Here is a 27,125-nt window from a genome sequence, read left to right on the forward strand (position 1 = left end):
AAATGACGACAAACAAAGTGCTAAGGCATTCTGAAATCCTAAAAATCATTTTTCACAAAGACCTGAAACTCGCTTCATATTTAAAATGAAGAGGAAGCATTTTCGTTAGTGGCCTCAGACTTTTGGACCCCACTGTATTTCTTGAATGTTTCCTAAGGCGGTCTGTGTTCATCATTGACTCTCACAGCTGTTGTTCATCTCAATTAACCAAATCTTAATTAACTGATATCTGCTCCCCTCGTTTCATCTTTCTCTCTGTGACTCACTCTCTGAGACAGATGGAGCATCAGTCAGCTGTCAGTGTTTATGCATTACGTTCCTCAAGGGCACTCGGGGCCCTTCAAATAGCGTCTTTCAGAACAGAAACATTTCATACATTTCAGATGTTTTTTTAATACAAACACTCTTGTCTGTGTCTTTTTTAGTGTTCTGTGAGCAGTAATGAATTTTCAGGGAAAGAGCTGCAGCCTCACAGGAAGAGGCGGACCCAGATCCCAGAGAAGCCCAACTATTCGCTCAATCTGTGGAGCATCATGAAGAATTGCATTGGCAAAGAACTCTCTAAGATCCCAATGCCTGTAAGTGATGTCACACATTGGGCAAATGGTCCTAAATGCAATATTAGAATCAGTGCATTGCTGTTCTTTGAGAACAGGAAGCAAAAGGTGCCCAGATTGTATATCATTTGCATGTACAATACTGTTCAAAAGTGTGAAGTCAGTGAGTTTTTTTTTCATTCATGCATTAAAAAATTACTGTATAGTAATTATAGACATTTATAAATGTTGTAATAAGATTTCTATTTTAACAGTTTCGAACGAATATGTCATCATTCTCACAAAAATATTGAGCAGCACCAGTGCACCACTGTTATCAAAAATGTCTCTTCCTCTGTGCTTGTGTCCAGGTGAACTTCAACGAGCCCCTGTCCATGCTGCAGCGCTTGACGGAGGATTTGGAGTACCACGAGCTGCTGGATAAGGCGGCGCGCTGTGAGAACTCTCTGGAGCAGATGTGTCTGGTCGCAGCCTTCTCCGTCTCTTCATACTCCACCACAGTGCACCGGATAGCCAAGCCCTTCAACCCTCTCCTGGGAGAGACCTACGAACTGGACCGCCTGGAAGAATTCGGCTATCGTTCCCTCTGTGAACAGGTCTGTATTAAGAGTCAAAAGGTCTATGGCAACATATGAGGAAAGCTATCCGTTAGGATAACAGGGCACTCCAATATATGTTTGTTTTTTTCCTGTGATGATAAACCTGAATTTTCAGCATGCATTACTCCAGTCTTCGGTGTCACATGTTCCTTCAGAAATCATTCTAATATACTGATTTGGAGATGAAGAAACAGTTTTGCTGCTGAATCCATTTTCCATCGAAAGCAGCATATAAATTTAGCAACTAGGGAGGAAATGAGAAATTAAGCAGTTTATTATAACCTAGCATCACAACCCTTATTTTCAGTCACCTTCAGCCATTACTGGAAATGCTTCTCATGCAAGGTTCAGTGATCCGAGGGGTAATGATGGTTGAAGGTGACTGTGAGAATACCAGACACACACACACAGAACGTCTGAACATTTGAATGAATAATGACACAGCACCCCCTAGTGGTGAATTTTATATTTCGCACTTGACTTATATTTCCCTGTATCTTTCAGGTCAGTCATCATCCGCCGGCAGCCGCTCATCATGTGATGTCACAGCGAGGCTGGACCCTGTGGCAGGAAATCACCATCGCTAGCAAGTTCCGCGGCAAATACCTCTCCATCATGCCTCTGGGTGAGTCTCCTCTCCTCTCTGAACCGTCTCACTAACTCACTATTCTTCATAGAAACAAATGTACACATCTGTACTATGTTGTAAGTAACAGAGAATCTATAAACATTATTAATGCTGATTTAATCTGTCTGACCAGGTGCGATCCACCTACAGTTTCATGCGAGTGGAAACCACTATGTGTGGCGTAAAGTCACGTCCACCGTGCACAACATCATTGTGGGCAAACTGTGGATTGATCAGGTTGAACTTCTGACATTATACAATTTCTGTGATTACCAGAATTGTTTTGCAGTAATTTGTCAAGTATCCAAAGCCTAGAAATGTCAAAAGGGAATATAGTGCTTGTAGGTCCATGCTTGTAGAATATATTCTTTGTAGGACCTAGTTTTACTCAATTTTGATGTCCTCTTCTGAATAACAATGACTAAAAATGAGAGAGAGAGAAACTGTTTGGCAATAAGGAATGCAGCCTACAGTATTGTTAATGGTATAGTTCACCCAAAAATGAATATTTTGTCATCCTTTACTCAACACGCATATCGTTCCAAACCTGTATTCTTTCATATTTTCTCTCTTTTCATCTCATATTTTCTTTGTTGCAGTCAGGAGATATAGACATAGTCAACCACAGGACCAAAGAGACCTGTCAGCTCAAGTTCTCTCCGTACAGTTACTTTTCAAGGGAAGTCCCACGAAAGGTATGTTTTGGACGTAAATCCTGTCCCTCCCGCTGTGATTCATACTGACAGCAGATAAGAGCCCTTAAAGATGTTTGTCATGGCTAAACCATCTTTCTATCCTGCTCTTCCCTCTCTCTATCTCTTCATGCTTTTATAGTTCAACCCCAGAGCATGTTACCCTTGTTCTCGTTGTTCTCCCACTGTAAGGTCACAGGGGTGGTGAAGGACAGTGAAGGCCAGGCCCACTACATCCTGTCAGGCACATGGGACGACAAGATGGAGAGCGCCAAGATCGTGCAGAGTAGCAGAGGAAGCAGCAGCTCTGAGGGCAAACAGAAGACTGTCTATCAGACGCTCACACCCAAACTGCTGTGGAAGAAATACCCTCTACCGTAAGACACAGCATTAATGTTAATCAATAACGTACCGCCATACCTCCATATACTCCAACTAAACTAACCCCTGACATAACTAAATGTCTCTACCGACAGACCAATCTACTCGTAGCTCCCACTTGCTGTGGTGGAGCAGTTATGAAATATTGTTCTTGTAAATACTTTCTAGTAAAAGTAAATTGAAATAAATATTCATGCAAATTATAGCCAAGTGCAACAGTCTCCATACAGTGTTTGACAGTGGTCAAAAAAGATTTAAACATTGAATTTAGAATTCTATTTTTTTTTTGTAAACTCAGATATGTGGATTCGTATGGCAATCACCAATTACCACACAACATTGCTGTTTGTCAAAAAACACTAGGTAATTCGGCCAGGGATTTGCAAGCAGGTAGTGGGAAAAAAAACAGTGGCACCAACTAACCTCTGTAAATGTTGAAAATCCCTTACGTCCCCATGAGAAACAATTACCATCCGAATCAGGCTGATTTTGTTAGAAAAAGAGCAGGAGAAATACAGGAGTGATTGGATTTGTATCTTCTACTACTTACCTTCCCAAGTATCTACACTCTAAACAACATACCGTATTTTCCAGACTATAAGTCACACTTTTTTTTCATAGTTTGGCTGGTCCTGCGACTTATAGTCAGGTGCGACTTATTTATCAAAATTAATTTGACAAGAAACAAGAGTAAATGAACCAAGAGAAAACACTACCGTCTCCAGCCGCGAGAGGGCGCTCTATGCTGCTCAGTGCTCCTGTAGTCTACACTTGATGTCATAGAGCGCCCTCTCGCGGCTGTAGACGGTAATGTTTTCTCTTGGTTCTTGGTTCTAAATAAATGCAACTTAAATAGTCCAGTGCGACTTAAATGTTTTTTTTCCTCATTTTTGGACTGATGCGACTTAGGTGCGACTTATAGTCCGAAAAATACGGTACCTACTAGACTCATTACTGAAAGACCAACATTGCACACCTGCAGAAATACCTTCTTCACTTCCTACTTACTCACTTAACTAAAGGAGGCCTTGCAGAACAGATAACAAATATAGATTCTCTGATCATTTCTCTTCTCATCTTTATCTCTCAGAGAGAATGCTGAGAACATGTACTGTTTCTCCTCTCTGGCTTTGACCCTGAACGAGGAAGAGGAGGGTGTGTGTTGGACGGACAGCAGGCTGAGGCCGGACCAGCGGCTGATGGAAGCGGGACGCTGGGACGAGGCCAACGTAGAGAAACAGAGGCTGGAGGAAAAACAGAGAGCCACGAGGAGGAGGAGAGAAGCTGAGGCCTCGAAGGCCATCGATGAAGGTGAGCGGAGGTCAAAGGTCACACAAGATGAAAACCATGAATCTAGGGGTGTTATTATTTGCATTGCTGGAATGTAAGTCAATGAATATTCACTTCTTGTTTATTGGACTGTTGTATAAAATTAATATAACATTTGCAGTCGTACTGATATTTGGAGAAAGAACTGTACTCTATATCACATTATAAAAATATATAAGTCATACGGGGAATATTCCCACATTTAACATTTTGGGTGAATTTGAATAGACTTAATCACGCAATCGTGAACTCTAAATGTGCCCATGCAGTAGTCTAATCTACATCTTATAGTGTATGCGTGCACCCTGTGGGTGTGTTTTTGTTTGGTTTTTGCAATATTTTTTATATAAATATATTACACACCCTTACATAAAACTATAAATTCCATTTGTCAACCACAACTTTTGTGCCACAGTTCATGCTGTTCTCCTGGTGATGCTATCGTTTTGCGTTACAGGACAGGACTTTGAAGGCTACATACCGCTGTGGTTCCACCAGAGGACGGATGAACTGACGGGAGAGACTATTTACGTTTATAAGGGGGGTTACTGGGAGGCCAAAGAAAGACAAGACTGGAATATGATTCCTGATATCTTCTGAACATACAAAACAATTGACTGACTCTTCAGACAGACAAAAGAGGAATAAACCCTCTACATGGACTCATCAGGGCCTTGCGTGTGTGTGTGTGTGTGTGTGTGTGTGTGTGTGTTTAAGTGTGTGTGTTTGCAGCCCAATGATATATATCTTTGCCCGAATCTTAAACAGACTACTAAAATGGGAAAACAGACGGATGTTTTCTTTGAAGTTCACCTCAAAGACGAGTGTGTGGGAGAAATGCGCAGTTGAACTCTTAGCCAAGTGCCGCCCCAGTTTATCTTCCAAAGCAAATCAGGTTCTTTTTATTGAGTACAACCCCATGACAAATGCACTTTCCTCTCTTCCCAGCAGTGAAGTACACTGGACTGAGTCTTGTTTATCAAAGATGTTCCTCCCCGTCCCATGCTGGCCTGGACAGCACATGAAGAAACTCACATATGAAGGAGAGACTCGCTCAACTTAACACAACGCAGTACTTCTTTTAGATTCATATCAGTAACAGTACCATATTTGGGCAAGGGAAGTTCTTGTATTTGAATATCGCAGGAGCAGAATCAGGCTTATTGGACACACAGCTGAAGACTTTCTCACTGGCTGCACCCACTTTGCATAGCAAATGACAGTAAAGTTTCACCTCATTTCTTCAGTTAACCAATGAGCTTGAGGCAAGCATTAAAAGAGCGCTTGTGTCTGTTGTATTGGACAGTGTAGGTATTCAGACACAAAAGTTTTACTCCCATGAATTGTCATGCACATGAATTAGCTGCTTCCTGCATTGGCTCAGTGGAGCCCCCAGTGGTCATTATCTTGTTACTGTGACTGCCACAGTACTCTGCATATCAATGCAATTTAAAAATATATACTTTTTTGTACAATCAGGATACTTAATGAATGAATGAATGAACGATCAACTAATAAAAGTAAACAAGTCACCCGCTTGACTCACTCAGAGGACATAGCAAACAATCAAAATACAAAGTGTGATACTGAAAACACAAGCAAACAGCTTGCTGACCAGTGTTGGGTATAGTTACTTTGGAAAGTAGTTAGTTAGGTTACAACGTTACCATCAATTAAAAGTAATCAGTTATGATACAGCGTTACCTATTCATAAAAGTAACGCGTTAGAGTACTCATGCGTTACCAAAAATTAAAAGCCGTTTGCAGCGGCTCACACATGACAGACACAGCCCCCGGCCCCTTTAAATGCACCTAGAAGTCGTGACTCCCGACAAAGAATAACGTCAGTCATCCGACTAAGTTAACACTGCAGGATAACAATAACAGGAAAGACAGTCAGCAATCGGCTATTCCACATGGCGTTTTATTTATTTATTATCAAAGAACATATTATTAATCAAAATTCGCACCTACCCAGCCCGGGTAGCCTAGGCTACTGTATATTATGAGCACCACAAGATAACTCCTGATTTTTCTTTAACTTTAAATAATGCAGTTATCAAAGTACAAGTATGCTTACTTGTAAACACAACCTTAAACAGGCTTGCAGATTTAAATCCATTTAGAAATGATGAACAATCAGCCAGCCAACGATCTAACAGAAATTAACAGCTGCCTGTCAAACAAAAATGATAACAAACCGAATTAAATCCTTCACCGCCACACAGGCAAATGACAAATCGCTTAATAGCCGAACTAATTATTATTAAAGTGTCACTCACAGTCACAAGCCTAAATTCGCTTTAACACAGTCCTCTTACATTTACTCTTCAAAGTAGTGATTAGAACGTAGCGTTAAATTTGAGGTAGAATTTTTGGCGGTCGACAGAAGCTTTTCACCAACGCAGTGTGCATTTTACCATCATGTTCTTTTCTTTTTCATTGACAAATTGAAAATAATGTGCGTACTTCCATAAACCAAACGCTGTCCTCTCTGCTATCTTGCCGGGAGTTCGAAAAAAAAAAAAAAAAAAACCCCACACACACACAGGGTCAGGCGCAGGGCACAGACGCATCACAGCCATTGACTTTACGATCACAGAGCTTCGGCTCCGCTGATCCGCAGGTGGCACAGTATACCTAGGACTACTGTCTGACAAAAAGCAGGCTGCAGTCGGGATTTTCCTTTCCTTAAAATAACGGATTACTTTTTTTAAAAAAAAAATAACGAAGTTACTGATTACTTACGCACGAAACTAACGCGTTAAGTTACACATTTCAGGAAAAAAGTAATTAGAGTACTCTAACGCGTTACTTTGTAACGCGTTACCCACAACACTGTTGCTGACCTTGTTTTGTGTTCATAGCATGCTTGTATTTATTAGCAGTAGAGAATGTGGTTTAAAACACCCAAGATTAAAGGGGATTGCTGTAGTTCACAGTACATTATAGTGATAGAAGTACATTGTAGTACAGTACTTTGTGACCGAAAGACCGATTTAAAATTTCTTCTTAAGGTTATAAATCATCAGGACTCAGGAGTGATTAAGAAAAAAAAGGATTTCTGTTGTTTTGCAGAGCACTTTGAAACACTTACCCCAAGCTGCATAACAGAAACAAATCTACCGTATTTCTTTTATGTTTAGCAAGTTCTAAAGCTGTGATTCAGACCTGACGTCACTGGAGATCAGAATTGCTATCAAAGTCTAGAATAAAGCTAGAGGAGTTATTTTATGTTCACACCACTGTATGTATTTTGTGATAACAATAATTATTATCACTAGAATGAAGAAAATCATAGTAATGATGCCATGCCATCCTAATAAATGCTGATTTAGTAAAAACCTGAATTTTAACCAAGAGGTTTACTTGTAAACAGATATTTTAATTTCAAATGATCCAGCTAGTCAAAGTTTCATTTTTGACAAGCTGTCACTGTATGATCATACATGTACACATTTTCTATTAAAACTTGGATTAAGACTTGGATACTGGCAGGCACTTTTCATGTCTATACATGCAGAATGACTGAAGGGGGAGTGATGATTTGTGTAGAATTCCCACCCATTCATGTAAATGTCATTTTCCCTAAGATTATTTATAAAAACAAATAAAGTCTTACATTTGTGTTACATGGTTTGCCGGTTCAAGATCTGAGTTAGTAATAGAGAGAGAGATTAAGAAAATCATAACTATAGAGAGATCCATATTTCCACTGAAGGACCAATACTTTTAGGATGTTCTAAAAATAAGCCAAATCAATTGTTTGTGAATTCAATTAGGAACAAATAAAAGCAGTTAGAATTTCAGAAAATAAACACAATTAGGTCTTACAAGTGAAACGCTGTATTACTTAAACATGATATCAAATCGACTCATCTAATCAAACAGTTTTATTACCCCAGCTTTACAGGTTTGTGTAATGTTAATTTAGAACTCATATGCAAAATGTGTAATGAATATTACCTAAACGATGCAGACTCGTCAAACGATAGACAGAAATCAAAGTAAGTACTGTTAATAAATTAAGAAAAGAAAAAATAAACCTGGAATGAATTCAGTGGCTCAATCCACACACCAAAATCTCACATTAAATTCAAGAGTTTAAAAAAGGACCATCCTGGAGAGCAAAAACAGAGTAACTGAACAGATCTGGAAGTTAAAAATCACTAAAAACATCTCCATTTATAATACAATTAAAAAGAAATGACTCGAACAGCAACACAGTGATACAATGCATTTCCTCATTAAATTAATTTGATTCTAAATGACTTAATCTGAAAAATTCAATCCACCACCCAACCATCAGAACACATTCAGTATATTAGGCACGTAGAAACATCTGAGGATCCTGTGGGCTTATTTGAAATAAACAGCCTCGTGAAGCTCGATCTATATAGCCCAACAGAAACGAGATCTGAGCTAATCAATATGAAGAATGAACACATTTGGGCTAACAATTAAGCAAGTTATCTTGTTGCCAACATTTGAGAAATACTGTGCCGAAATATACAAACTCCTGACTGTGTTATATCTGTTGTTATCCAAGCACAGTTCCATTCTCCAGACAACGATTGAACTAGCCATATTCCTGTTGCAACACTGAAGGATGAAAATGCTGGAATTTAAACAAGCAGTTAAATGACTTGCTTGACTGCCCATAAACAAAAAAGTTCAACCTTAAACTCATGGAATGTGCTCCGCTATTGAGAGTCACCAATCTCTGCACAGTCAACAGGCATGATAGAAAAATGATATTCACAAAGAGCACTTTTGTGAAGAGCTAATACATTCAACACATTCCAAAAATTGAAAAAGAGTCCTATTTACAGACCAGAGCTGTTGCTTTTTCTCAGCGTGTTTGTGTTACGATCGCACGTCCCAAAGTGTTCAAGCATCTCATGTGGCTCAGTATTGTCAATGGTGATCTGAGATCTCCATATATTTGGTTGGAGCACTTTGGCATGTAGTGCAACATGCGAATCTGTTAGAATGAAGCTCACAGATCTGCTCTGGTCTGGTGTTTAGCATGGTTCACAACAACCCCTCGTTTTCAAAGCTGGTGTGCAAGAGAGAGAAGGCAAACGGTACAAACTTGACGCCAGCGCCGCTATAGAACTTATTCTGGAACTCCACCCTGAGGAGAGAGAGATGATTTCAGTTGGAATCATTCAGTATAAATACTGTTTGAATACATACACTGAGGAATGTACTGACCAGTGGAGTCTGAGAGCATGGAGGAAGGCTGAGAGTCCCTCCATCACCAGCAGGATGGACACAGTGAGGACAGCAAACAGACCAAAAACAGGCACCAGGAACACAATGCCCACACTGGTGTCCACATGCAGACCGAGCCGCATCACCATCTCCCACAACACTTCAGAGAGCTCTGCACCACAACAAAACATGTTCAGCATTCCTGTATTTTAAATAAAGCCGTTTGTTTTTGTTTTTCCAAAACAATCATTTATAGGTCCTATATAGGCTAAATATTTCTATTTCTGCTAAATCGCCTTGTTTCAAACTATTTTATTAATACACATTGGATGTGCTGTATATATTAAATTAAACCATAAAACTCATCAGTCATCATTAATAAAAATGAGGAAACATCATTACATTTGTGTAACATTTTATTTTATTTGTAACAGATTATTTAAAAGGAGATGGTCATTCAAGTAATGCCGAGCAGTATTAAAAAAAAAAAATTATTACGGTATTTTTAAGAATTTGGTTTCAAGGTAGGCCTATATAACTGTATTTTTGTCTTTGCATGCCTGAACCTTTGTAAAGGTTTGCCAGGATTACATAGAAAACGGAAATACAAATATACTATCAACAACTGCGGTAATTAAATGTATATTTAATAAACAATTTTGTTCATATTTTAAAATGTAATAAATTAATTTAGTGATATTCCTTGATGTTTTCAGTATTATCATTACTATTATCACTTTAAAAAGAAATTGTTCAATTATTAGACAAACTTTTTTGACAGGTTTCAATGAAGACCTTTGATTTGTGTGTGTTTTATAAACTGTATTATTATTATTATTTACTACAGTGAAGGGTATGTTACTCACGGGCATGTGCCAGGCTGAGAGCCCACAGACGGAGGTAAGACGCAGTGTTAGAGATGCAGCCCAGGCAGTACTCTATAGTGTGGATGGACTGATGGAGGAACACATCAGCAAAATCAAACTGTGGAAGAGAGGACACTTTGTTAGGCTCAGAGGGGATAGTAGTTTATTCCAACCAAACGATGCACGGAATTAGTTTGGAATTAGGCATGCGCAATATGAACAAAATCTTTTATCACAATAACGATAGATATCACAGTAAAGTTATTTTTGCGTTTAATATGGTTTATTTAATATGGTCATGTTATCAAAGTTTTAAATGCCATAGAATTTTCATCAATCTTGTCACCTGTGTCAGTATCACAAAAAAACGAATTCAAGCCTAAAACTCAAACTCAAGCTCACTGAAGATAAGATCATTTCAAGCAACAGGACAAAAACGACAATAAATATATAAATTAATCAAAAACACTGCATAGTTTTCACTGTGTAAATTATATTTTGTATTATTTAAGTTACAAAAGTGATTAAGTCAAGAGCAGTAAGAGATGTTCTCTGTTGTTTGATTAACATGAACGAGGAATATTAGAATATTTGACAGGAATATTAGACTGCTGTCACTTTAAGAGCTACCCAGATCCAATATACTGTTACACATAACATTTTAAACCTCAATGCTTCGTGACTACAGTGCACCTCTTCTTGATGCGAGTGCATAACCGCAGTAAAGATGACAGTCCAAAATGTCTACCGGTTTATCATGCCATGGTATATTCTGAATCTCTTACCTCCTCTGATTGGCTGTCCGAGCTGGAGGAGTGGCTGTCCAGACTGGTGCCCTCCTCTATATCGTGAGCATTCATGAGAGAGAGTTCCTCCTCACTGCTCCGCCGGACACGCTGATAACCCTACAGAGAGAGAAACAGAGAAGATCAGCCAATGGCCTTCAGCCAACTGCAGAACACACACACAACCAAAACAAGGATCCTTACCCGGTACATGCTCAAGTGGTCTCTGCCCTTGTGTTGCCAGTAGAGGTAGACTGGTTTGCCCAAGAGTAACACAGGCACAGAGAGCACAGCCACAATCACCAGGAACACCTGAAACCCAGCCTGTGGGAAAGAAGGAAAATACATGTAAAGAAAATGTAAATGTAAAGTGGAATGGGTGCAAGTACGGTTCTTTCAGTCCTACCTGTCCTGGGTAGAGGGGTTGAATGGAGTCCCCCTGCATCAGGAACATGTTGATAAAGTGGATGAGAATGCTGGGAGCTGTCTGAGACTCTCTAACTGTGAAAAACAGCCACTTATAAATGATCATGAAGACCAGATAGCCGAAGAGGCAGAGCAGGAAGAGCAGCTCAGGAATAAATATCAGGTACAGATTGAATGTCCGTCTGAAGTGCCTGAACAGATGAACATATGAAGTATTAGACAGATCAAAGTCATGCATTTGAAATGAATCTATCCAAAATATCTATTAATACAAGTCTCACAGGTGATTGAAAACGCCAAGGACCACTCCAAAAGTCATGTGGACTATTCCTATGATCACAGACATCTTCATCTTATAGGAGTTCAGGAAGGTGAGGCGGTTGGATGCCAGGTTCCAGATCTACAGTGCAAATAAAATATTATTTAAATGTTAAAAATGATTAGATATTTTATAAAGAATTTAAAAAAAAAAAAAGTTTGTCATTCACCCACGGAACCTTTCAACTTAGTCTTTCACCCACTGTTACTTGTTTTTATGGTGATGTTATAGTAAGGTAATTTGTTTCGTTTGATAACGCAGTAATAAAATGACATCAGAGACCTACCGGGTCAATGCCCAGAGGATAGGCTCCTTTAAAGACTCCTGTGACGATTGGATCCAGTGCAAGGAAGCTATTTGAGCGGAGTGTGCTTGAACTTGGGAGAAAGAGAAAATGAAGATCACATTAGAGTCACATACTGTACAAGAGAAATCTCTGTGCCTGCTGTTGTTCCCTACGGTGATGATCATCTGCATAATCTCCACTAATTTTTTCCATAAGCGTTTTGGACTGGGTTGTAAATTTTTATGCAAATAAATGTAAATACATTTCTTTGTGTAAATGAATAATTGACTAATTCTTCAGCTGTCTGACTGCAAGGATTACACTACAATTTATCCAGGCTGGATTTATTTGATCAAAAATACAATAAAAACAGTAATATTGTTAAATATTACTACAACTTATAAACGTCTTTATTATCATTTTAAAGTGCCCCTCCGGAATAACCCAAAACTTTTGAATATTGGTGTATATAGAATAAACCTCTTCAAACATAGCATCAGGAGACACACAGTCATTGTTAGATTTGCCTTCCCCTTGTGTATGAACTCAGATTCAACTGCCACCATAAAAACTGATAGATGAAATATGCTTTAGTAAAGCCTTGCTTTCATCTCTATGGAAACATGGAAGGTTGTACCTACGTATGTATATTTGTTAGATACAGCTATGGAAAATTAATAGAATTCATCTAAATTTGGCATGGGTTTGAGTAATTTTATTTTATTCCGTAAACTACTGATAAAACTTCTTTCACATTTTAAACAAAAATAAATAGTCACTTAGAGCATGAAATAACCGTTGGTCAAAATAATGGCCGTACACAACACTCACTTCCAGACTCCAGACACAAACATAGCGCTGACGTTCCAGCTCGAGCCGAACACATTGAGGGATTTCGAGAAGCAGTCATTGTATATTAATCCAGTGTAGACTGAAAATATACCCATCAACAGGATGATGTAACGGCCCTCGAAAAAAATGTTCCAGATCTAAAAAAAGAAAGACAAAAAGAAAGTAACACACATGTTAATCAAACTATAACAAAATGAACAAAAACAGTAAACTAACACTAAACTCAATAACTTCCAACAACCATGTCTAAATGTATTTCAGAAAAAAATTAATAGTCATAACAGCAAGCTGCATGTACCTCATTTCTGCTTCTCTTCAATTTGCGGTCATTCTCATAGAGGACCATCCACAGAGCAAACAGCGCCATGATGAGGCCATGCCCGAGGTCTCCAAACATCACAGCAAACAGGAAGGGAAAGGTAATGATTGTGTATGGAGCTGCGAGGAGGTGTGATAAAGAAGGACGCTGACATATCTTGTGCATGGAGCATTGAGGGCATGTTAAAGCTGCTAACATGAAGTCAGTTTTAATGTTAATCGCTACCCTCTCACCTGGGTTGACCTCTCTGTAGCTGCTAACGCCGTAGGCATCCACTATATTCTGAAAGCCCGAGGTAAACTTGTTGGTGCGTATGAGGGTTGGTGGAGTGTCATTGCATGGGATACGATTGACAAATGAGGGAACTGTGGCTCCACTCTTCCTCTGAAAGAACAAAACAACAGTTAAAGGGATAGTTCATCCAAAAATGAAAATTTGTGCATCGAAGACTGACTCAGAAGGGAAGAAATTGTTGAATAAAGGGGTCATTTTTCTTCTTTTCGCAAAAAATGTATTCTCGTAACTTCGTAAAATTGCGGTTGAACCACTCATGTGACAGACCATTTAATCAATCTCCTTACTACCTTTCTGGGCTTTAACGGGTCTGTTGCAATGCTGTCTATGCAAGCTCAGAAAACTCTCGGATTTCATCAAAAACATCTTAATTTGTGTTCTGAAGATGAATGAAGGTCTTGCAGGGTTGGAACAACACGAGGTTGTATAATTAAAGACAAATTTTTAGGTGAACTTTCACTTTATGAGATATGAGTGTAGTAATTAATCAGATGTATCTGAATTAGTGCACCTTCGAAATAATGAATAATGTCAAGTACTCACCGATCCATCCTCTAGAGCTCTCCGAATAGCGGGCAGATCATTTACGGGACACCACACCTCAGCTATGAGGCACTTGTTTGTGACATCAAAACTGCAGAGGTTAAGGATGTGATATATGGCCTTCATTTTCTTAACCTGGATCACCCAAATGTACACGGACTCAGAAGCCTTGTTCAACACCTGCCTCAGGTAATCCTCAGTCCGGTGTAGAACCTACGAAAAAACAATGGTTTCAAGAGCATGTTCAAAACTATGTCAAGCTAAACCATTTTTTAGTGTGGAACACAACAGAGTGATTCAACCAGAGGGCTTTGGCAAACTTCAACATGAATGCACTTACTCATCCACTCATTTATTAGTTTTTAAATTGTGTATTCATGTAAAGCTCTGTAATAATATTAATTCCATGCTTTACTGAAGAACCTACAGTTCATGAAATTTCTGGCATCACAGAATTAATGTAATATATTTCTCAGTTTGTGTGAATAAGATTTTGAAAACAAGCTTTTTGTCATAAACAGCAATAAATATTTTAGCCCATATGGGAAACTTAAGAGAAATAATGTGTTCTCCCCCCCACCCCAACCCCAAGGTCATCCATACATGGCATTCTGTTGCCCTGGTTTCTGATCTGTGTTCTCAGATGAACATGCAGTAAAAGCATTTTGCTGTGCTCTTCAGCAAACAAATCTTCAATCAATCAAGGAATATTTTCTAGGCAAAGAAACAACTCAATTTATTTCTCTTTTCATAGGTTTTGAGAGGAACAGTGAGTAAGAACAAAGTATTGAAAAAAGATTTAATGGTGCCTGTAGTCTGAGACATTTGTCCACAGTCTAGACCTTGTGAACATCATGTGCTGAGTTGGGCCACTAACACAATTTTCTTTCTCTCTTTTACAGAGCAGTCACAACCAAATTGAAATGCCCTCAAACCCGCCCCCTACATTCTTCCACTGCATGGCAGTCTAGAATTGGTGTGAAAAGATTAGTTACAACACTAAACCCAAATAATTCTAATGTAGAATAAACATGATAAACTTAAATCGTTCTATTGTGTACACTTTCTACTCTTTTGGTTAGAGTATCTGAAGTACCATCCACTGCAAAAACAGACAGAACACAATCAGACCCTTCTACAACTGCAACCCATCATTTATTAATGTGCATGACACAAACATTCATGCATTTCATTACTATAATTCCTGTTAAAGTGCTATTTCGAGCAATTTGCATTTTACGCAAGCACTATTGAAACAGTAAATTAGCTCTTTTTATTCAGTTAAGAAAAGGGATATTTTGTTTCTCTGAACTAAAAAGTGAGCATGGTTTCGTTGATTTTATTAAACTTTTATTGAACTTACAATTAGCTGCTGAATTTAACAATGTCAAGTTACAGTTTCTAGGACAGAGTTTTGAGCTTAACATCTGAACAAAACATTTGTGCATTAAAGTTGCTTTGTCAAACTCAACTACTCCTGATTTCATCTGTCAGTTTAAAAAGATGTTTAGAACAGTTAAACATGATTTTTAAAAATCTTTAAATAAGATTAAGCTGAGCTTATTAAGAACCAAGTCAGTAAATGACTAATCACTAGTGATATCACACTTACACCCTCGTCACGTTACACAAAGTCAAAGCAAGAAAAAGTGTGCGTGTCAAAGTGTAACAAGGGTGAAACTAAGGGTGGGCGGTATGGCAAAAATATCTTATCATGGTTCTATCGCGATACTTTGTCATGTTGGTTTAACTTTTTTGCAAGTTATCGGAGCATTACAGCCAAAATAATTTCCCTTTTTTTTAAGACAAAGCAACAAAATATTCAAAAGAATGGTGGAATCTTTCATTATTTTATCTGCCATTAAAAAAATAAGAAAGATACACGTTACAAATACACAAAATATGCAAATAAAACAGTGCTTTACTTACAGGTACAATACTCAGCAGGAGCATTCAAGAAATTATATAACTGAATACTATATAGATGTATTATTACTTTTAAAGCAAAGCAACTGTATTAAAAGTTCTTCAATCAAGAGTAGTGAGTGATTTTTCTCTTTGTGTTTTTTTGTTTTATTAATAATGGAATAGTTCACCCAAAAATAAAAATAAAAATTCTGTCATAGACCAAAAATCATCATATATAATATCACCCCTAGGTGAAAGCAGGTCATCTGGACTCACCGTGTGCAAGTCCTGAATGCGTGTGCGGAGCCCCTCCACCACATCTGTCCTCTCCTCACTACTGTTGGGGTATGGGTACAGATGACAGTGGTAGCTATGAAAACAAAAACACTATTTTCAAAACTCCAGCACTTCTACTTTCTCTTAACTGAAAGAATTCAAAAAGATTAAAAGGGTCATATGATGCGATTTTAATTTTTATTTTCTCTTTGGAGTGTTACAAGCCCTTGGTGCATAAACAAGATCTGTAAAGTTGCAAAGACTAAAGTCTCAAATCCAAAGAGATAAAATTTAAGACTTGTCCACACCCCACTAAAACAGCTCATTCAAACACGCCCCCACATCTCTACATCGCGATGTGAAAATATTTCCGTAATGCCGCCCAAATGTTCACGCAAAGAAAGAAGGTGTGGTTTCAGTAACACAGTTAGTGTTGAAGCAGTCATGTCAGGGAGATGCTGTGTGTATCTAGGTGAAAGCAAAAGCACTTTATTTGGCCTAACGAAAGTAGAAGGAATTTACATTGAAGGATTTTTAAGATTACTTACACCAGAACAGCTAAACATTTTATGGACGACCACTTCGTGGCTTGTGTACTACACACACATACGAGCTTCATCACTGTGTCTGTCACGTGACTGTTCCTCTTTAAGGCTTGAACTGATGGTAAAACTAAGGACATTATTAACTGACTTAAAATTTATTTTGAAAGATGAAGCTCACAATTATGGAAAGGGGCATTACATTTCTGACGAGTCTTTACAGTGTTGGCCAATTACAATGCACTGGGTCAGTTGGCCAATCAGAGCAGACTGGACTTGTCGGAAGGAGGGACTTTGTAGAAAACGACGCGTTTGAGAGAGGCGGGGCATAGAGAACCTACAACAATGTGTTTTTTTTAACATTAAAGCATGTCGAGATATTCTGTTACACAAAGTACACAAAATTATGATCAAAATTATGAAAAAAAAAAGTATCATATCAGCCCTTTAAGAAATTAAAGCATGAAGCTTCCCCTAAATGTAACAGGAAACAAGCTATTTATAATCTTTATGAAAAAGGAGTAGCAGCCCGTTTGTCACTGTGATGCAATCAGTAAGCGTGTTAGTGGTTAACTGCCCCAGATATGTGGCAGCTCAGCACAAAGTTATTTAATCTAGACTGATTAACAGAATAACCACAAGTAGAACGAAGGAAGTTGATTAAGAGCTAAGTTACCAGTCACAAATCTTCTTAACTTTCTGTCCAATCTGATCTCCCCAGTAGGAGATGAGAAACACCACACTCCTGGTTGGCTCCCCCTGAAAAAAACAGACAAACACCTTAAATATTCCTATTTTTATTAATATTCTTATTTTTAATTGAATCAAGCATCCAGCATTGCAGTAAAGGTTTAGATCAAACTAACCACAAGAAAAGAAATAAATGGTAATAAAAAAATATTTATTTTGGTTACCAAAAACAACATCATTAATAGAAATCAAACTATGTTGAAGATGCCAACTAGTCTCACCGTATCAGGGTCCTCTAAAAGCCCATCTACTTCTGCATAGCTGAGGATGGTGTAGCCCTTACACACTCTCCAGAGCATTCGCTCAAACGCCTCAATTTTTATGCTCTGGATGAGTCCAGAAATGAACCTGTGCAGGAGGGACAAGAGGAATATGAGCTCCACTTTACAACACGGGTTTTGTGTCCCTTTAAACATGTATATAAGAAACAGGATGTCAGATGAAAAAAGATGATTTTAAAAGAAAGATCAGTTTACATGGAGGGTGTGCAACAGGAAACTGTACTGATGATGAAAATTATTTCCCATTAACTGTTGGTGAGCCAAAGCAGAACATGGGCAAGAGCAGTATACTTTAAGCTTGGTATTTTTAAACACTGCTCACCCAAGCTTGGCTCCAAGCCTCTGCATGCTGGTGTAGTCCATCATGGGCTCTTTCTCTAGGAAGGGAAACTCTTCATACTGAACCTGTGATGGCTCCCTCTGCTCATACACAAGCAAAAACCAGAAAGAGATTAGATTCACACAACGCCTCGGTGATCAAAAAGAAGTCGTCAAGAGTTAAGCCTATTTGTAAAGCCACTGCTGGCTCCTCGCAGAGTTCTGGCAGTCAGTGAAAATCAGGTGACTCCAAATCACCTGCAGGATTCCCACAGTCCTTTTCTCTGGAGATGAATTTCAGTTACACCACTGAGGTCGGAACATGATACCAAAGACATCAACGGACACAGAGAAACAAAAGCCAAACTGCAGACAGTACACTGAGCAAGAGTGAGATATTTGATTTATAAAGAGCTGTTTGCTTAACAATATTAATGATATAACAAAGAACAAAAGCAGGCTAAATCTTTCCACCAATCAGACGTTCCCCGTTTCTTTTGCTCAAACAAATGTTCCAAACGTTTGACAGGGAATCACATGACCCACCTCTGCATTGCGTTGCACAAAGTTGCGTGTGATGCGTAGCATGTGTGTGTACTCGGTCAGTTCCAGAAGGTTCTTCTGGAGTTTCTCCTTGTTCCTGGTGACCTCACTCAGCTCCAGTTCCAGTCTCTGAAGCTGCTCCTAAACAGAACACACAGGAATTGGTAATAATTAAAAATCAGCAGTCATACATCAACATTGTAATCAGTGCACTGACATTGAGGAAAGTGTTCCAGTGAGACCTAGCAGGAAACTAAAAAAGGGATTTCAACGACGTCCAATACATGCGATAAAATTATTAAATGACCAATTAATGAATATCCAGAAAAAAGCCAATAGGCTAATATTTTATGTTTACATTTTTTAATGATACATTCTATCAGCAGACATTTCCAAACTTAAAATTTTGTAAAAAGTTATCTTTATAGCTCTGCTATGTTGTTAAAATTATTGAACAAAATCTCTTGAACTGAGCTAAGTGTACATAAAAGAAAGAAAACAGATGCAGAATCTAGGCAAATGGCTGTGAGAAAACAGAACAGAAAAGACATTTGAATGTGTGTGAAAGACCAACTAATCACAAGAGTTAAACAAATGAACAGCTAGAAGTGAGCTCACCATTATGACCATCACATGTTTGGGTAATGGTGCAGCTGGGTTCACCTCCCCTTCTGGCAGTGGGATGTCTTCTTTTTTGATTTCCCGCAGAAGATATCCTGTTATACAAGTCCACTTTGAGTTCATTGTGTTGATTTACTTTAGGGGATTTGAATTAGCTTTAATGTCTGTTTCCAAAGAGCCATCACATATCAGTCTTAATCTACTGAATTCCCTTAAATGCACGGTTTAATTAACTCTATAAAATTAAATAACCTAATGGTCCTGCCCATCACTCATTCACAAATATTTTACAGAAAAAAATCCTATTTGTACATCTGTTTTTGGTAATAACCATCATGAACATGCTTTGTGTTAAGAAAGTACTAAGACTGTCATTTTGAAGTATGCCCTTATTAAAAGAATTTAAGTTCATCTAATGTGTTTAATTTAGTGCTGTCAAATGATTAATAGTGATTAATCGCATCCAAAGTTTTTGTTTACATAATGTGTGTATACTGTGTATATTTATTATGCATAAATAAATACTAACACATGCATGTATATATTTAAGAAAAATATGTTTATATTAAATATATTTATAAATATTATAAAATATAAGAATATGAATATATAAACGTAAATATTTTCGAAATATATACTGTATGTGTGTGTGTGTATATATATATATATATATATATATATAAATGTAAACAAAAACTTTTATTTTGGATACGAATAATAGTGATTAATCGTTTGACAACACTAGTTTTAATTTAAGTTGTTACCCAGAATCCTCTCCATTTCTTCACATCTCTTGATTTCATTGACAAACTTGCGCTGAAAAGAGTTCACACTTGGGTTAAGCTGGAAAAACAAAAAAGAAAGAAAACATATAATCGAAACAGATCCAGCATGACTGGAATATTCTACACTTGTTCAAAACATTCTATACTAATAAATTAAAAAACATACCTTTAATATTAATGTAATAAAAACATGAACAATAATACTATAATATTTATAATTAACTGAAATATGCATTTCTAACATTTCTTACACCTAAAGTTAAATATTATATAAATCTATGTTTGTTAATGACTTAAAAATGAGAGTAAAGAACACTGGTGCAAAGTGTGCCAAAAAAAGTTATGCATTTTTAATGTATACTAACAGTTAATGTGGGTATCTGACAGATGCGAGCACTTATGTTATTCCAACAAATGAACGACGTCAATTAAAGATGTAGAAATGTGTGGGTTGTTGTCTGGTGTCCTGTGTATAGCTCGACAGCTTTCATATCACAACGATAGCCAATGTGCGTGAAGCGGTCAGCTTAGCCAAAGCCAATTTAATATTTCAAACAAGAAATACACATAAACAAGTCGCTATACACCGACTCACGTCTCTGAACTCCACCAGCCCGAGTTCGCCCAGTTCATTGATGCAGTCGTAAGCGGATCCGGACTGCAGGAAGATCTGGGCCAGACACATCTCCTCACTCCGAAACGACGAACCCATCCTGACAAAACGCGTCTTTCCACACCAGAGCGGGGTTAAGAAGTGTTAAATTCACCTGGAGGTGAAGTTTAGAGTAAATAAAATCCTACAGGTCCGGGTTTGATGCTGTATGGACTCCCCTGTGTGGCGGACCGAACTGAAAGGACCGATGGATGGATGGATGTCAGCGCTGTGGCTCTCAACTCCAGCCGTTTTATCAGTGACACGTCTCCCGTCTCCAGTAGCCACATCTGACCACTGAAAACCCCGATGTTAGTCGTTATTCTAATCAAATCCAAATCTCCAGTACTGTTGGGTCGTCCATCCCTTGTTAAAGTTCGGTTGAAGTCTTTTAAAACCGAGTATGAATAAGCGCGACTTTCCACAGTAATTTGCGCTGTCTTCGTATCAGGTAACTTAAGTTAGCAGCGAGCTAGACAGCGACTGTCGAAGGTTCTTAGCCTCTCATTAAATAATCTGTCTTTTCATCCACCTGTGATAATTTTAAAGACAATCATGTAATGTTTAACAGCACTTTTTAGTCATTTGCGCTTCTCTCTCTCTCTCTCTTCCGAACACGAAAATTTCCAGCCAAAACTTCTTGGTCCGTCAGACTAAAGACACTTACTTTCGCCAGTTGAGTTACATTTCAAAATAAAAGTCACAGCTCTTTTGAGCTAGATAAAATCAAACGCTGCGCTGGAATTAATACGATTAAATGTTTAAACGCAAATAATTTTCTATATTATTTGTGGTCCAAATTTAACTAGTATTTTCAAAACAATTAGTCTTGCACAGCTAGATTTTACTAAAAAGAGGAATAGACTTTTACTGGCGCTTGCACATTACGCAGCTTTTGACACGTGTTTCTAAAGATGGCAACTTGCGTGCATGCATAGCAGCACAGTAGCACAGTGCTTTTAGAGCTTCTTCATGTTATGTTTCATAGTGCAGAACACCTAATAATAAGGAGATTTGACATTGCAGGTTTGTTCACACGGTCTAAAGATATATCAGAATTAACTTCGCTTGCGATTTGTTTGGCATTTAATTGACTTAAAAATGTAGTCTGATTTTTTTTTAGCCTTGTAGTGTCCATGAGTTGACACATAAACATGTCAGCTCACTTTTTAATATGGTTTTTACATCCGTGTGTATTATGGTTCTTAGATGCTGTAGCATTCGTTTTTTTTTTTTTTTTTTTTTAATGGTCCTGTATTGTGGGAAATTAATTAGTAAAGTAGAAACACACAATTACACCATAGCACATGCAGAACACTGCTGAAACTGATTTACTGAAAATTAAGAACAGCTATTTGAATACAAAATGAAATGTATATTTTTAAGTCTAATAATATGTTCCTTTGGCCTTTGATGCAGGACAAAATGACAGACGTTGCTCTTGACAACACTGATCCAGCTGGTTCATTACCCAGCACAGAGAAAGAATCAGATGACATAATAGAAGAGAAAATCCAAGAGAATCCTCCAGCAACAGATGCAGAAGGAGAGGGTGCAGCAGGTGGTGTGTACCGTTACATCAAAGGAGATCTCTTCACTTCCGAGATCTTTAAAGTTGAGATTCAAAACTTGCCCAAGTACATTGGTTTTAATGACCTGAAGAAGTTCCTCAACAAGCATGGGATCAATCCTCACAAAATCAAGCTGTTTAGCAGACAGATGTTTGCCTTTGTCACTTTTAAGAATCAGGAGGAAAGGGACAAGGCCATGAAGGCAGTGCACGGCATGCAGTGGAAGAGTAAAGTGCTGAGTGTACGGCTGGCCAAGCCCAAAGCTGATCCCATCCTCAAGAAGAGGAGGCAAGAAGAGGAAGCGGAAGGTGGACAGCCTGGTGCAAAACGTGCAGCCGGTACCCAGGAGGGAGAGGAAGATGAAGAAGAGCCTCTCAATATCCAGATTGCCAATGCTGTGACACCCTTGTGGAACGTGCCTTATGAAGAACAGCTGAAAAGGAAAGAGAAAGAAGTTGAAGGTGTTCTCCAGAAACTGACCAGGTATTTTCTGATGGGTCCGGTGACTTGCGTATTGCATGGATGGCTTCCAGATGTTTCTTTTATAAACAGCAAAAACAGATAAATTGCATGACACTGTCACACATTCATACATGAGCTTTTAGTAGTATAGCAAAAGCTGGTCAGTAAAGTTTTCCTTCAATATAACCAGCCTCCTTGGTACTTGTTCTCAGAGAAATTGGCAACAACAACAAAGCCATGCTTCCCTGGTTGTTTGTTCAAAAAGAGAAGTACAACAAAATGTGCTGCCCACTTGAGGCCATACAACCATCACCTGTGCAGGTAAATCATCTGTGCTCACTGCTTGCGTACATTATTCTAATCACAGTCACACTTAAATGAACTCTCAAAATAAATATCATGAAGTATGTGAAGGCTTGAAGAAACAATAAATGGATGCATAATAAATACGTTTGTTTAATACAGTCTGAATGGGATTTGTCATTGTCTAATAAAGAATTTGTCCTTGCAGATGGAGTACAGGAATAAGTGTGAGTTTGTGATTGGCGTGGGAGCAGATGGAGAGGATAAGACAGTGGGCTTTCGTTTAGGCAAGTATAAAGGAGGATCCTGTGCAGTAGTAAGTCCATCAGAAACCACCCATGTATCTTCTGAGGCCAAGAGGGTTGTGCAGGGCTTCCAGCAGTTCATCAGGTAAATGAAATCATTCAACTGTTGATTATGCCTAATGTGCATCCAAATCAAGTCAAATTAGATTTTTTTTTTTATTCTACGGGGCAAAGTATATGTCTGCATTGCTCATCATCCATTGTATATGTATTTATTTATGTTTATGAAATGATTTTGAATTGATTTTCTGAACAGGACAACTCCCTATGCAGTATACAGTCCAGAAACGTATGAGGGTCATTGGCGGCAGCTAACAGTCCGAACGAGCAGGATAAAGCAAACAATGGCCATTGTTTTCTTCAATCCACAGGTACGAGATTTATTCAGTGGTTGTATTTCTGTCCACTTTAGATGTTGGTTGTGGATCTATTGTAACTGCTGCATGAAATACAATTTTTTTTAAACAACCTAGAAACTCCCAGAAGAAGAAATCGGGCAACTGAAACAAAACCTACGTCAGTATTTTACTGAAGGAGAAGGAAAAGAAAGTGCCATCACTTCATTATATTTTGTGAGAATGGGACAAAGGTAAGACCCCGAAAACCTTAAATGAGATGCATTTAGATTTTAGATGACTTTACATATTCTTTTATTAATTTGCCTCATCCCCAGGACATCTGCGGGTACAGATGACCTGCCTTGTGAACACGTGACTGGAGAACAATGGATTCATGAAGAGCTTCTCGGACTAAAATTCCGTATCTCTCCACACTCATTCTTTCAGGTGAACCTTCTGACAAACTGACTGTTATATCATTTCTTGAAAAGTAATACTATGATGCTTGATAAGGCATCAGGCAGCTGATTCAGAATATTAGGTACAACAAATTAATTAAACTAAATGTCCTACTTTAGCGCTAGTAAAATGTCTATAATATTCTGATTTGTGATCCTGCCAGACGAACACCCCTGCTGCGGAGGTTCTGTACTCTAATGTGGGTGAATGGGCACAGCTGGACCAGGACAGCACTGTGCTGGATGTGTGCTGTGGAACAGGAACCATCGGCATCTCGCTGGCAAAGGTGCTGCATTTCCTTCTAAAAATATGATGAATGAACAAAACAACAGCAAAAACAATTCTGTGTGTTAACAGAGAGTGAAGAAGGTGATTGGCATAGAGTTGTGCCAGGAGGCAGTGGAAGATGCTAAGGCTAACGCTAAAGCTAATGGTAGGCCAGAATTGAATCATCATTGCCTTATTTCTCTCTCTCCATCTCCCATGATATACTCACACTTCAAATATACATTTTCAGGGTTGACTAATGTGGAATTCCACTGTGGAAAGGCTGAAGATGTGTTCCCCACTGTTCTTAATGCTGTCGTGTCCCCCAACGTCACAGCAATCGTTGACCCTCCCAGAGCAGGGCTACGTACGTACAGTACTCCCAAACCTAACTTATGACTTGCACGCATTGTGTTTTGTTTTCTAAGCTTTCTGTCCAAATATTCTCACTCTTACCAGATTCCAAAGTTATTCTAGCAATTCGAAGAGCGGAGCATCTGAAGAGACTCATCTACGTCGCTTGCAATGCCAAAGCGGCTATGAACAATTTTATTGAGTAAGTTCATTATTTTCTGTTTAAAGTGAACGATAAATTACACTTCAAATTCAGGATAGAAACATCCAAACTATTGTAAAGTGATTGTATTTTGATGGGCGTTAAATATCAGAATGGCGGTGGTTTGAGTGAAAAGTTGAAATATGAGAGAGAAATGCATGACATGAGCCAAAAAGGAAATCAGAGGCTTATATATTTGATAAAAACACAAGGAAAATTATTTCAGGTTGACTTTCTTATATAAATATCAAATATTCCCATTTAACTTGATTCTAAAAGATGTATTTATGTCTTGAAGTCTCTGCAGAGCGGTTTCTAACCGTGTGCGAGGAACCCCTTTCCGTCCGGTGAGAGCCATGGCTGTTGACCTCTTCCCCCAGACCATGCACTGTGAAACCATCCTGCTGTTTGAAAGGGTGGAATACAGCTCTGAAACTCAGAAATACAGCTCTGAAACTCAGACCACAGAAACCTGAAGCTCTGTTATCTTCATCATCTGTTATGTCAGCACGGCTGTTTCTCTTCTGTTTGAACACTTAGAGTGAAATTCAAATGCTCACTTTTTCTTAAAAGTTAAACTGACTGCAAAGTGCTCCAACCATTATCACATTTTTGTAGAGGTTTCTTTTTTCTCTTTTGTTTTTATTAAAAACAGAACAAGACATCAGTTTCTGGGCATCAATTTATTTGCATAAACAAATCAGTGTGTATCAGCGATCATGTGCCACAGCTTTACTTGCAGTTAAATCACCCAACATTATCCCTTCAAGGATAGCAACTAAAAAGCAAGCTTTTCTTCACACTACACACTTAGCAGGACTGACAGGACGAGTCATACACTCCAGATTTGTAATGGGAAAGCATATTCTCGCAGCAATCTTAGTATGGCATCAGCCTTGTGTTATGGAAAACAGGAAAGTGCCTTCATTTAGAACCACACAAACTAAAATACTAAACTCAATGACAGTGCATTGCAGTTTTTTAGTCGCTGTCCGAAGATTTTTTTTTCCCCCACTGTGTTAAACAGACTTCCTGTCAGACGTTCCTTTCATATTTGAAGGTCAGAATCCCAACCCCCTCTCCTATTATAGTTTGAGGGGGAGTGGTGGTTTTCTTTTAATAGGGGCCATATTTTAATCCAGCACTGATTGCATTTATGTGTGTGTGTGTTTGTGTATGTATGTATATATATATATATATATTTAATGAAATAAAGCTGTGGTTCACACTGTTTTTTAAACTACTGAATAGAACGACATGATCTGATTAAATTATTATTATTATTATTATTACAAGGTAATATTGTAAACCACCATTGTTTTTAGGTAGACTGCCTTATGAAATGATGGATATGGTTCAAACTATTTGACAAACCACCAGGACAACATCTGAAAGAAATGTGCACACAATCACCCAACACAGAGAAATTACCACAAAACCATCCCGAAAAAGCACATGCTTAGATGCATATCAATGCAAGAAAGCAAGCATCACTCCACAGCAAATACATAATGTATAGCATCACAAATGCAGACTCAAGTGAGGCTTTTTCCCTTTTGAAACAAGGTGCCATCAATAAAAGAGGAAAAACTAAGGCAACATATAATTTTGTCCTTCTTGAAGATCGCCAACCAACCTTCGATGCAATAGTTAGATTATATCACAGCACAACAAAATGTAACAATACAACAAAAAAAAAAAACCTGTCACACACTATCATCCTATTTCCCTGATGTCTCGTTCCTCTACTAACTACAGTACCTCAAACACTTGTGCTTTCTGAATAAGTAGAGCTATTGGTCAAGCTAACCATTGGTACGAATCACTCCTTTAATTAAAACAAAAACACAAAGGTTGTTCATTCCACAATAGTTTCAACATAAGTGCATTTCTTAACAGCAGTTGGAAGTGTACACATGAAATGCTTTAGAAATACAACATTTAAATGCTTCACATGCCAATAAGAACTAGACATGGCCACTGAAGAAATTCAACACACTTTCAGCCATTATAAAACCTTTTTTTTTTCAGATAAAAGATCATGTGCACTGAATGAACAACTCTGCATGCCACAAAAGCAGACATAAAGGAACAA

General features: G+C 38.2%; 3 protein-coding genes across 8 annotated transcripts in view; 2 read left to right on the forward strand and 1 right to left on the reverse strand.

Annotated features, from left to right (window-relative positions):
* Positions 1-7,818, forward strand: part of osbp2b (oxysterol binding protein 2b) — a 55,489-nt gene extending 47,671 nt beyond the window's left edge. For all 5 annotated transcript variants that reach the window (XM_052556024.1, XM_052556025.1, XM_052556028.1 and 2 more), the window contains 8 exons: positions 426-578; positions 908-1,153; positions 1,661-1,781; positions 1,918-2,021; positions 2,384-2,479; positions 2,669-2,853; positions 3,948-4,168; positions 4,644-7,818. In XM_052556024.1, coding sequence (XP_052411984.1) covers positions 426-578; positions 908-1,153; positions 1,661-1,781; positions 1,918-2,021; positions 2,384-2,479; positions 2,669-2,853; positions 3,948-4,168; positions 4,644-4,786 — 1,269 coding nt within the window. In that variant the 3' untranslated portion in view covers positions 4,787-7,818. The remainder of the gene's footprint in view (positions 1-425; positions 579-907; positions 1,154-1,660; positions 1,782-1,917; positions 2,022-2,383; positions 2,480-2,668; positions 2,854-3,947; positions 4,169-4,643) is intronic.
* Positions 7,819-8,061: 243 nt separating this feature from the next.
* On the reverse strand, positions 8,062-21,464 carry atp6v0a2b (ATPase H+ transporting V0 subunit a2b). Its single transcript, XM_052556023.1, has 20 exons — positions 20,713-21,464; positions 20,097-20,175; positions 19,330-19,427; positions 18,715-18,852; positions 18,173-18,270; positions 17,791-17,917; positions 17,496-17,578; positions 16,278-16,371; positions 14,094-14,306; positions 13,490-13,640; positions 13,236-13,375; positions 12,917-13,074; positions 12,086-12,176; positions 11,762-11,880; positions 11,461-11,671; positions 11,259-11,378; positions 11,055-11,174; positions 10,270-10,387; positions 9,404-9,575; positions 8,062-9,323 (listed from the first exon to the last, which is right to left on the reverse strand). Exons 1-20 carry the CDS (start codon positions 20,827-20,829, stop codon positions 9,221-9,223), a joined length of 2,550 nt encoding a protein of 849 aa, XP_052411983.1. The 5' UTR covers positions 20,830-21,464; the 3' UTR covers positions 8,062-9,220.
* On the forward strand, positions 21,431-25,692 carry LOC127957478 (tRNA (uracil-5-)-methyltransferase homolog A-like). Of its 2 annotated transcripts, XM_052556031.1 has the most exons (13): positions 21,542-21,795; positions 22,189-22,823; positions 23,015-23,123; positions 23,314-23,495; positions 23,667-23,781; positions 23,884-23,999; positions 24,084-24,195; positions 24,371-24,493; positions 24,565-24,640; positions 24,725-24,841; positions 24,934-25,030; positions 25,329-25,555; positions 25,619-25,692. In XM_052556031.1, exons 2-12 carry the CDS (start codon positions 22,195-22,197, stop codon positions 25,504-25,506), a joined length of 1,854 nt encoding a protein of 617 aa, XP_052411991.1. In that variant the 5' UTR covers positions 21,542-21,795; positions 22,189-22,194; the 3' UTR covers positions 25,507-25,555; positions 25,619-25,692. The 2 variants fall into 2 exon arrangements, with proteins under 2 accessions (XP_052411990.1, XP_052411991.1); XM_052556030.1 differs by having other exon boundaries at positions 21,431-21,795; positions 25,329-25,692.
* Positions 25,693-27,125: the final 1,433 nt, after the last annotated feature.

Source organism: Carassius gibelio, chromosome B5, assembly GCF_023724105.1.
Source record: "Carassius gibelio isolate Cgi1373 ecotype wild population from Czech Republic chromosome B5, carGib1.2-hapl.c, whole genome shotgun sequence".
NCBI lineage: Eukaryota > Metazoa > Chordata > Actinopteri > Cypriniformes > Cyprinidae > Carassius > Carassius gibelio.

What these genes read in the sequence shown, in the direction of transcription:
- atp6v0a2b (XM_052556023.1), bottom strand. Translation starts at nt 20,829, where the DNA reads ATGGGTTCGTCGTTTCGGAGTGAGGAGATGTGTCTGGCCCAGATCTTC. An exon ending in TTTTAGAGGACCCTGATACG is followed by an intron (nt 17,579 to 17,790) that starts GTGAGACTAGTT and finishes TGTTTTTTTCAG; the next exon opens with GGGGAGCCAACCAGGAGTGT. An exon ending in CTACAGAGAGGTCAACCCAG is followed by an intron (nt 13,376 to 13,489) that starts GTGAGAGGGTAG and finishes ACCTCCTCGCAG; the next exon opens with CTCCATACACAATCATTACC.
- LOC127957478 (XM_052556030.1), top strand. Translation starts at nt 22,195, where the DNA reads ATGACAGACGTTGCTCTTGACAACACTGATCCAGCTGGTTCATTACCC. An exon ending in GGCTAACGCTAAAGCTAATG is followed by an intron (nt 24,641 to 24,724) that starts GTAGGCCAGAAT and finishes ATACATTTTCAG; the next exon opens with GGTTGACTAATGTGGAATTC. An exon ending in CCCTCCCAGAGCAGGGCTAC is followed by an intron (nt 24,842 to 24,933) that starts GTACGTACAGTA and finishes CACTCTTACCAG; the next exon opens with ATTCCAAAGTTATTCTAGCA.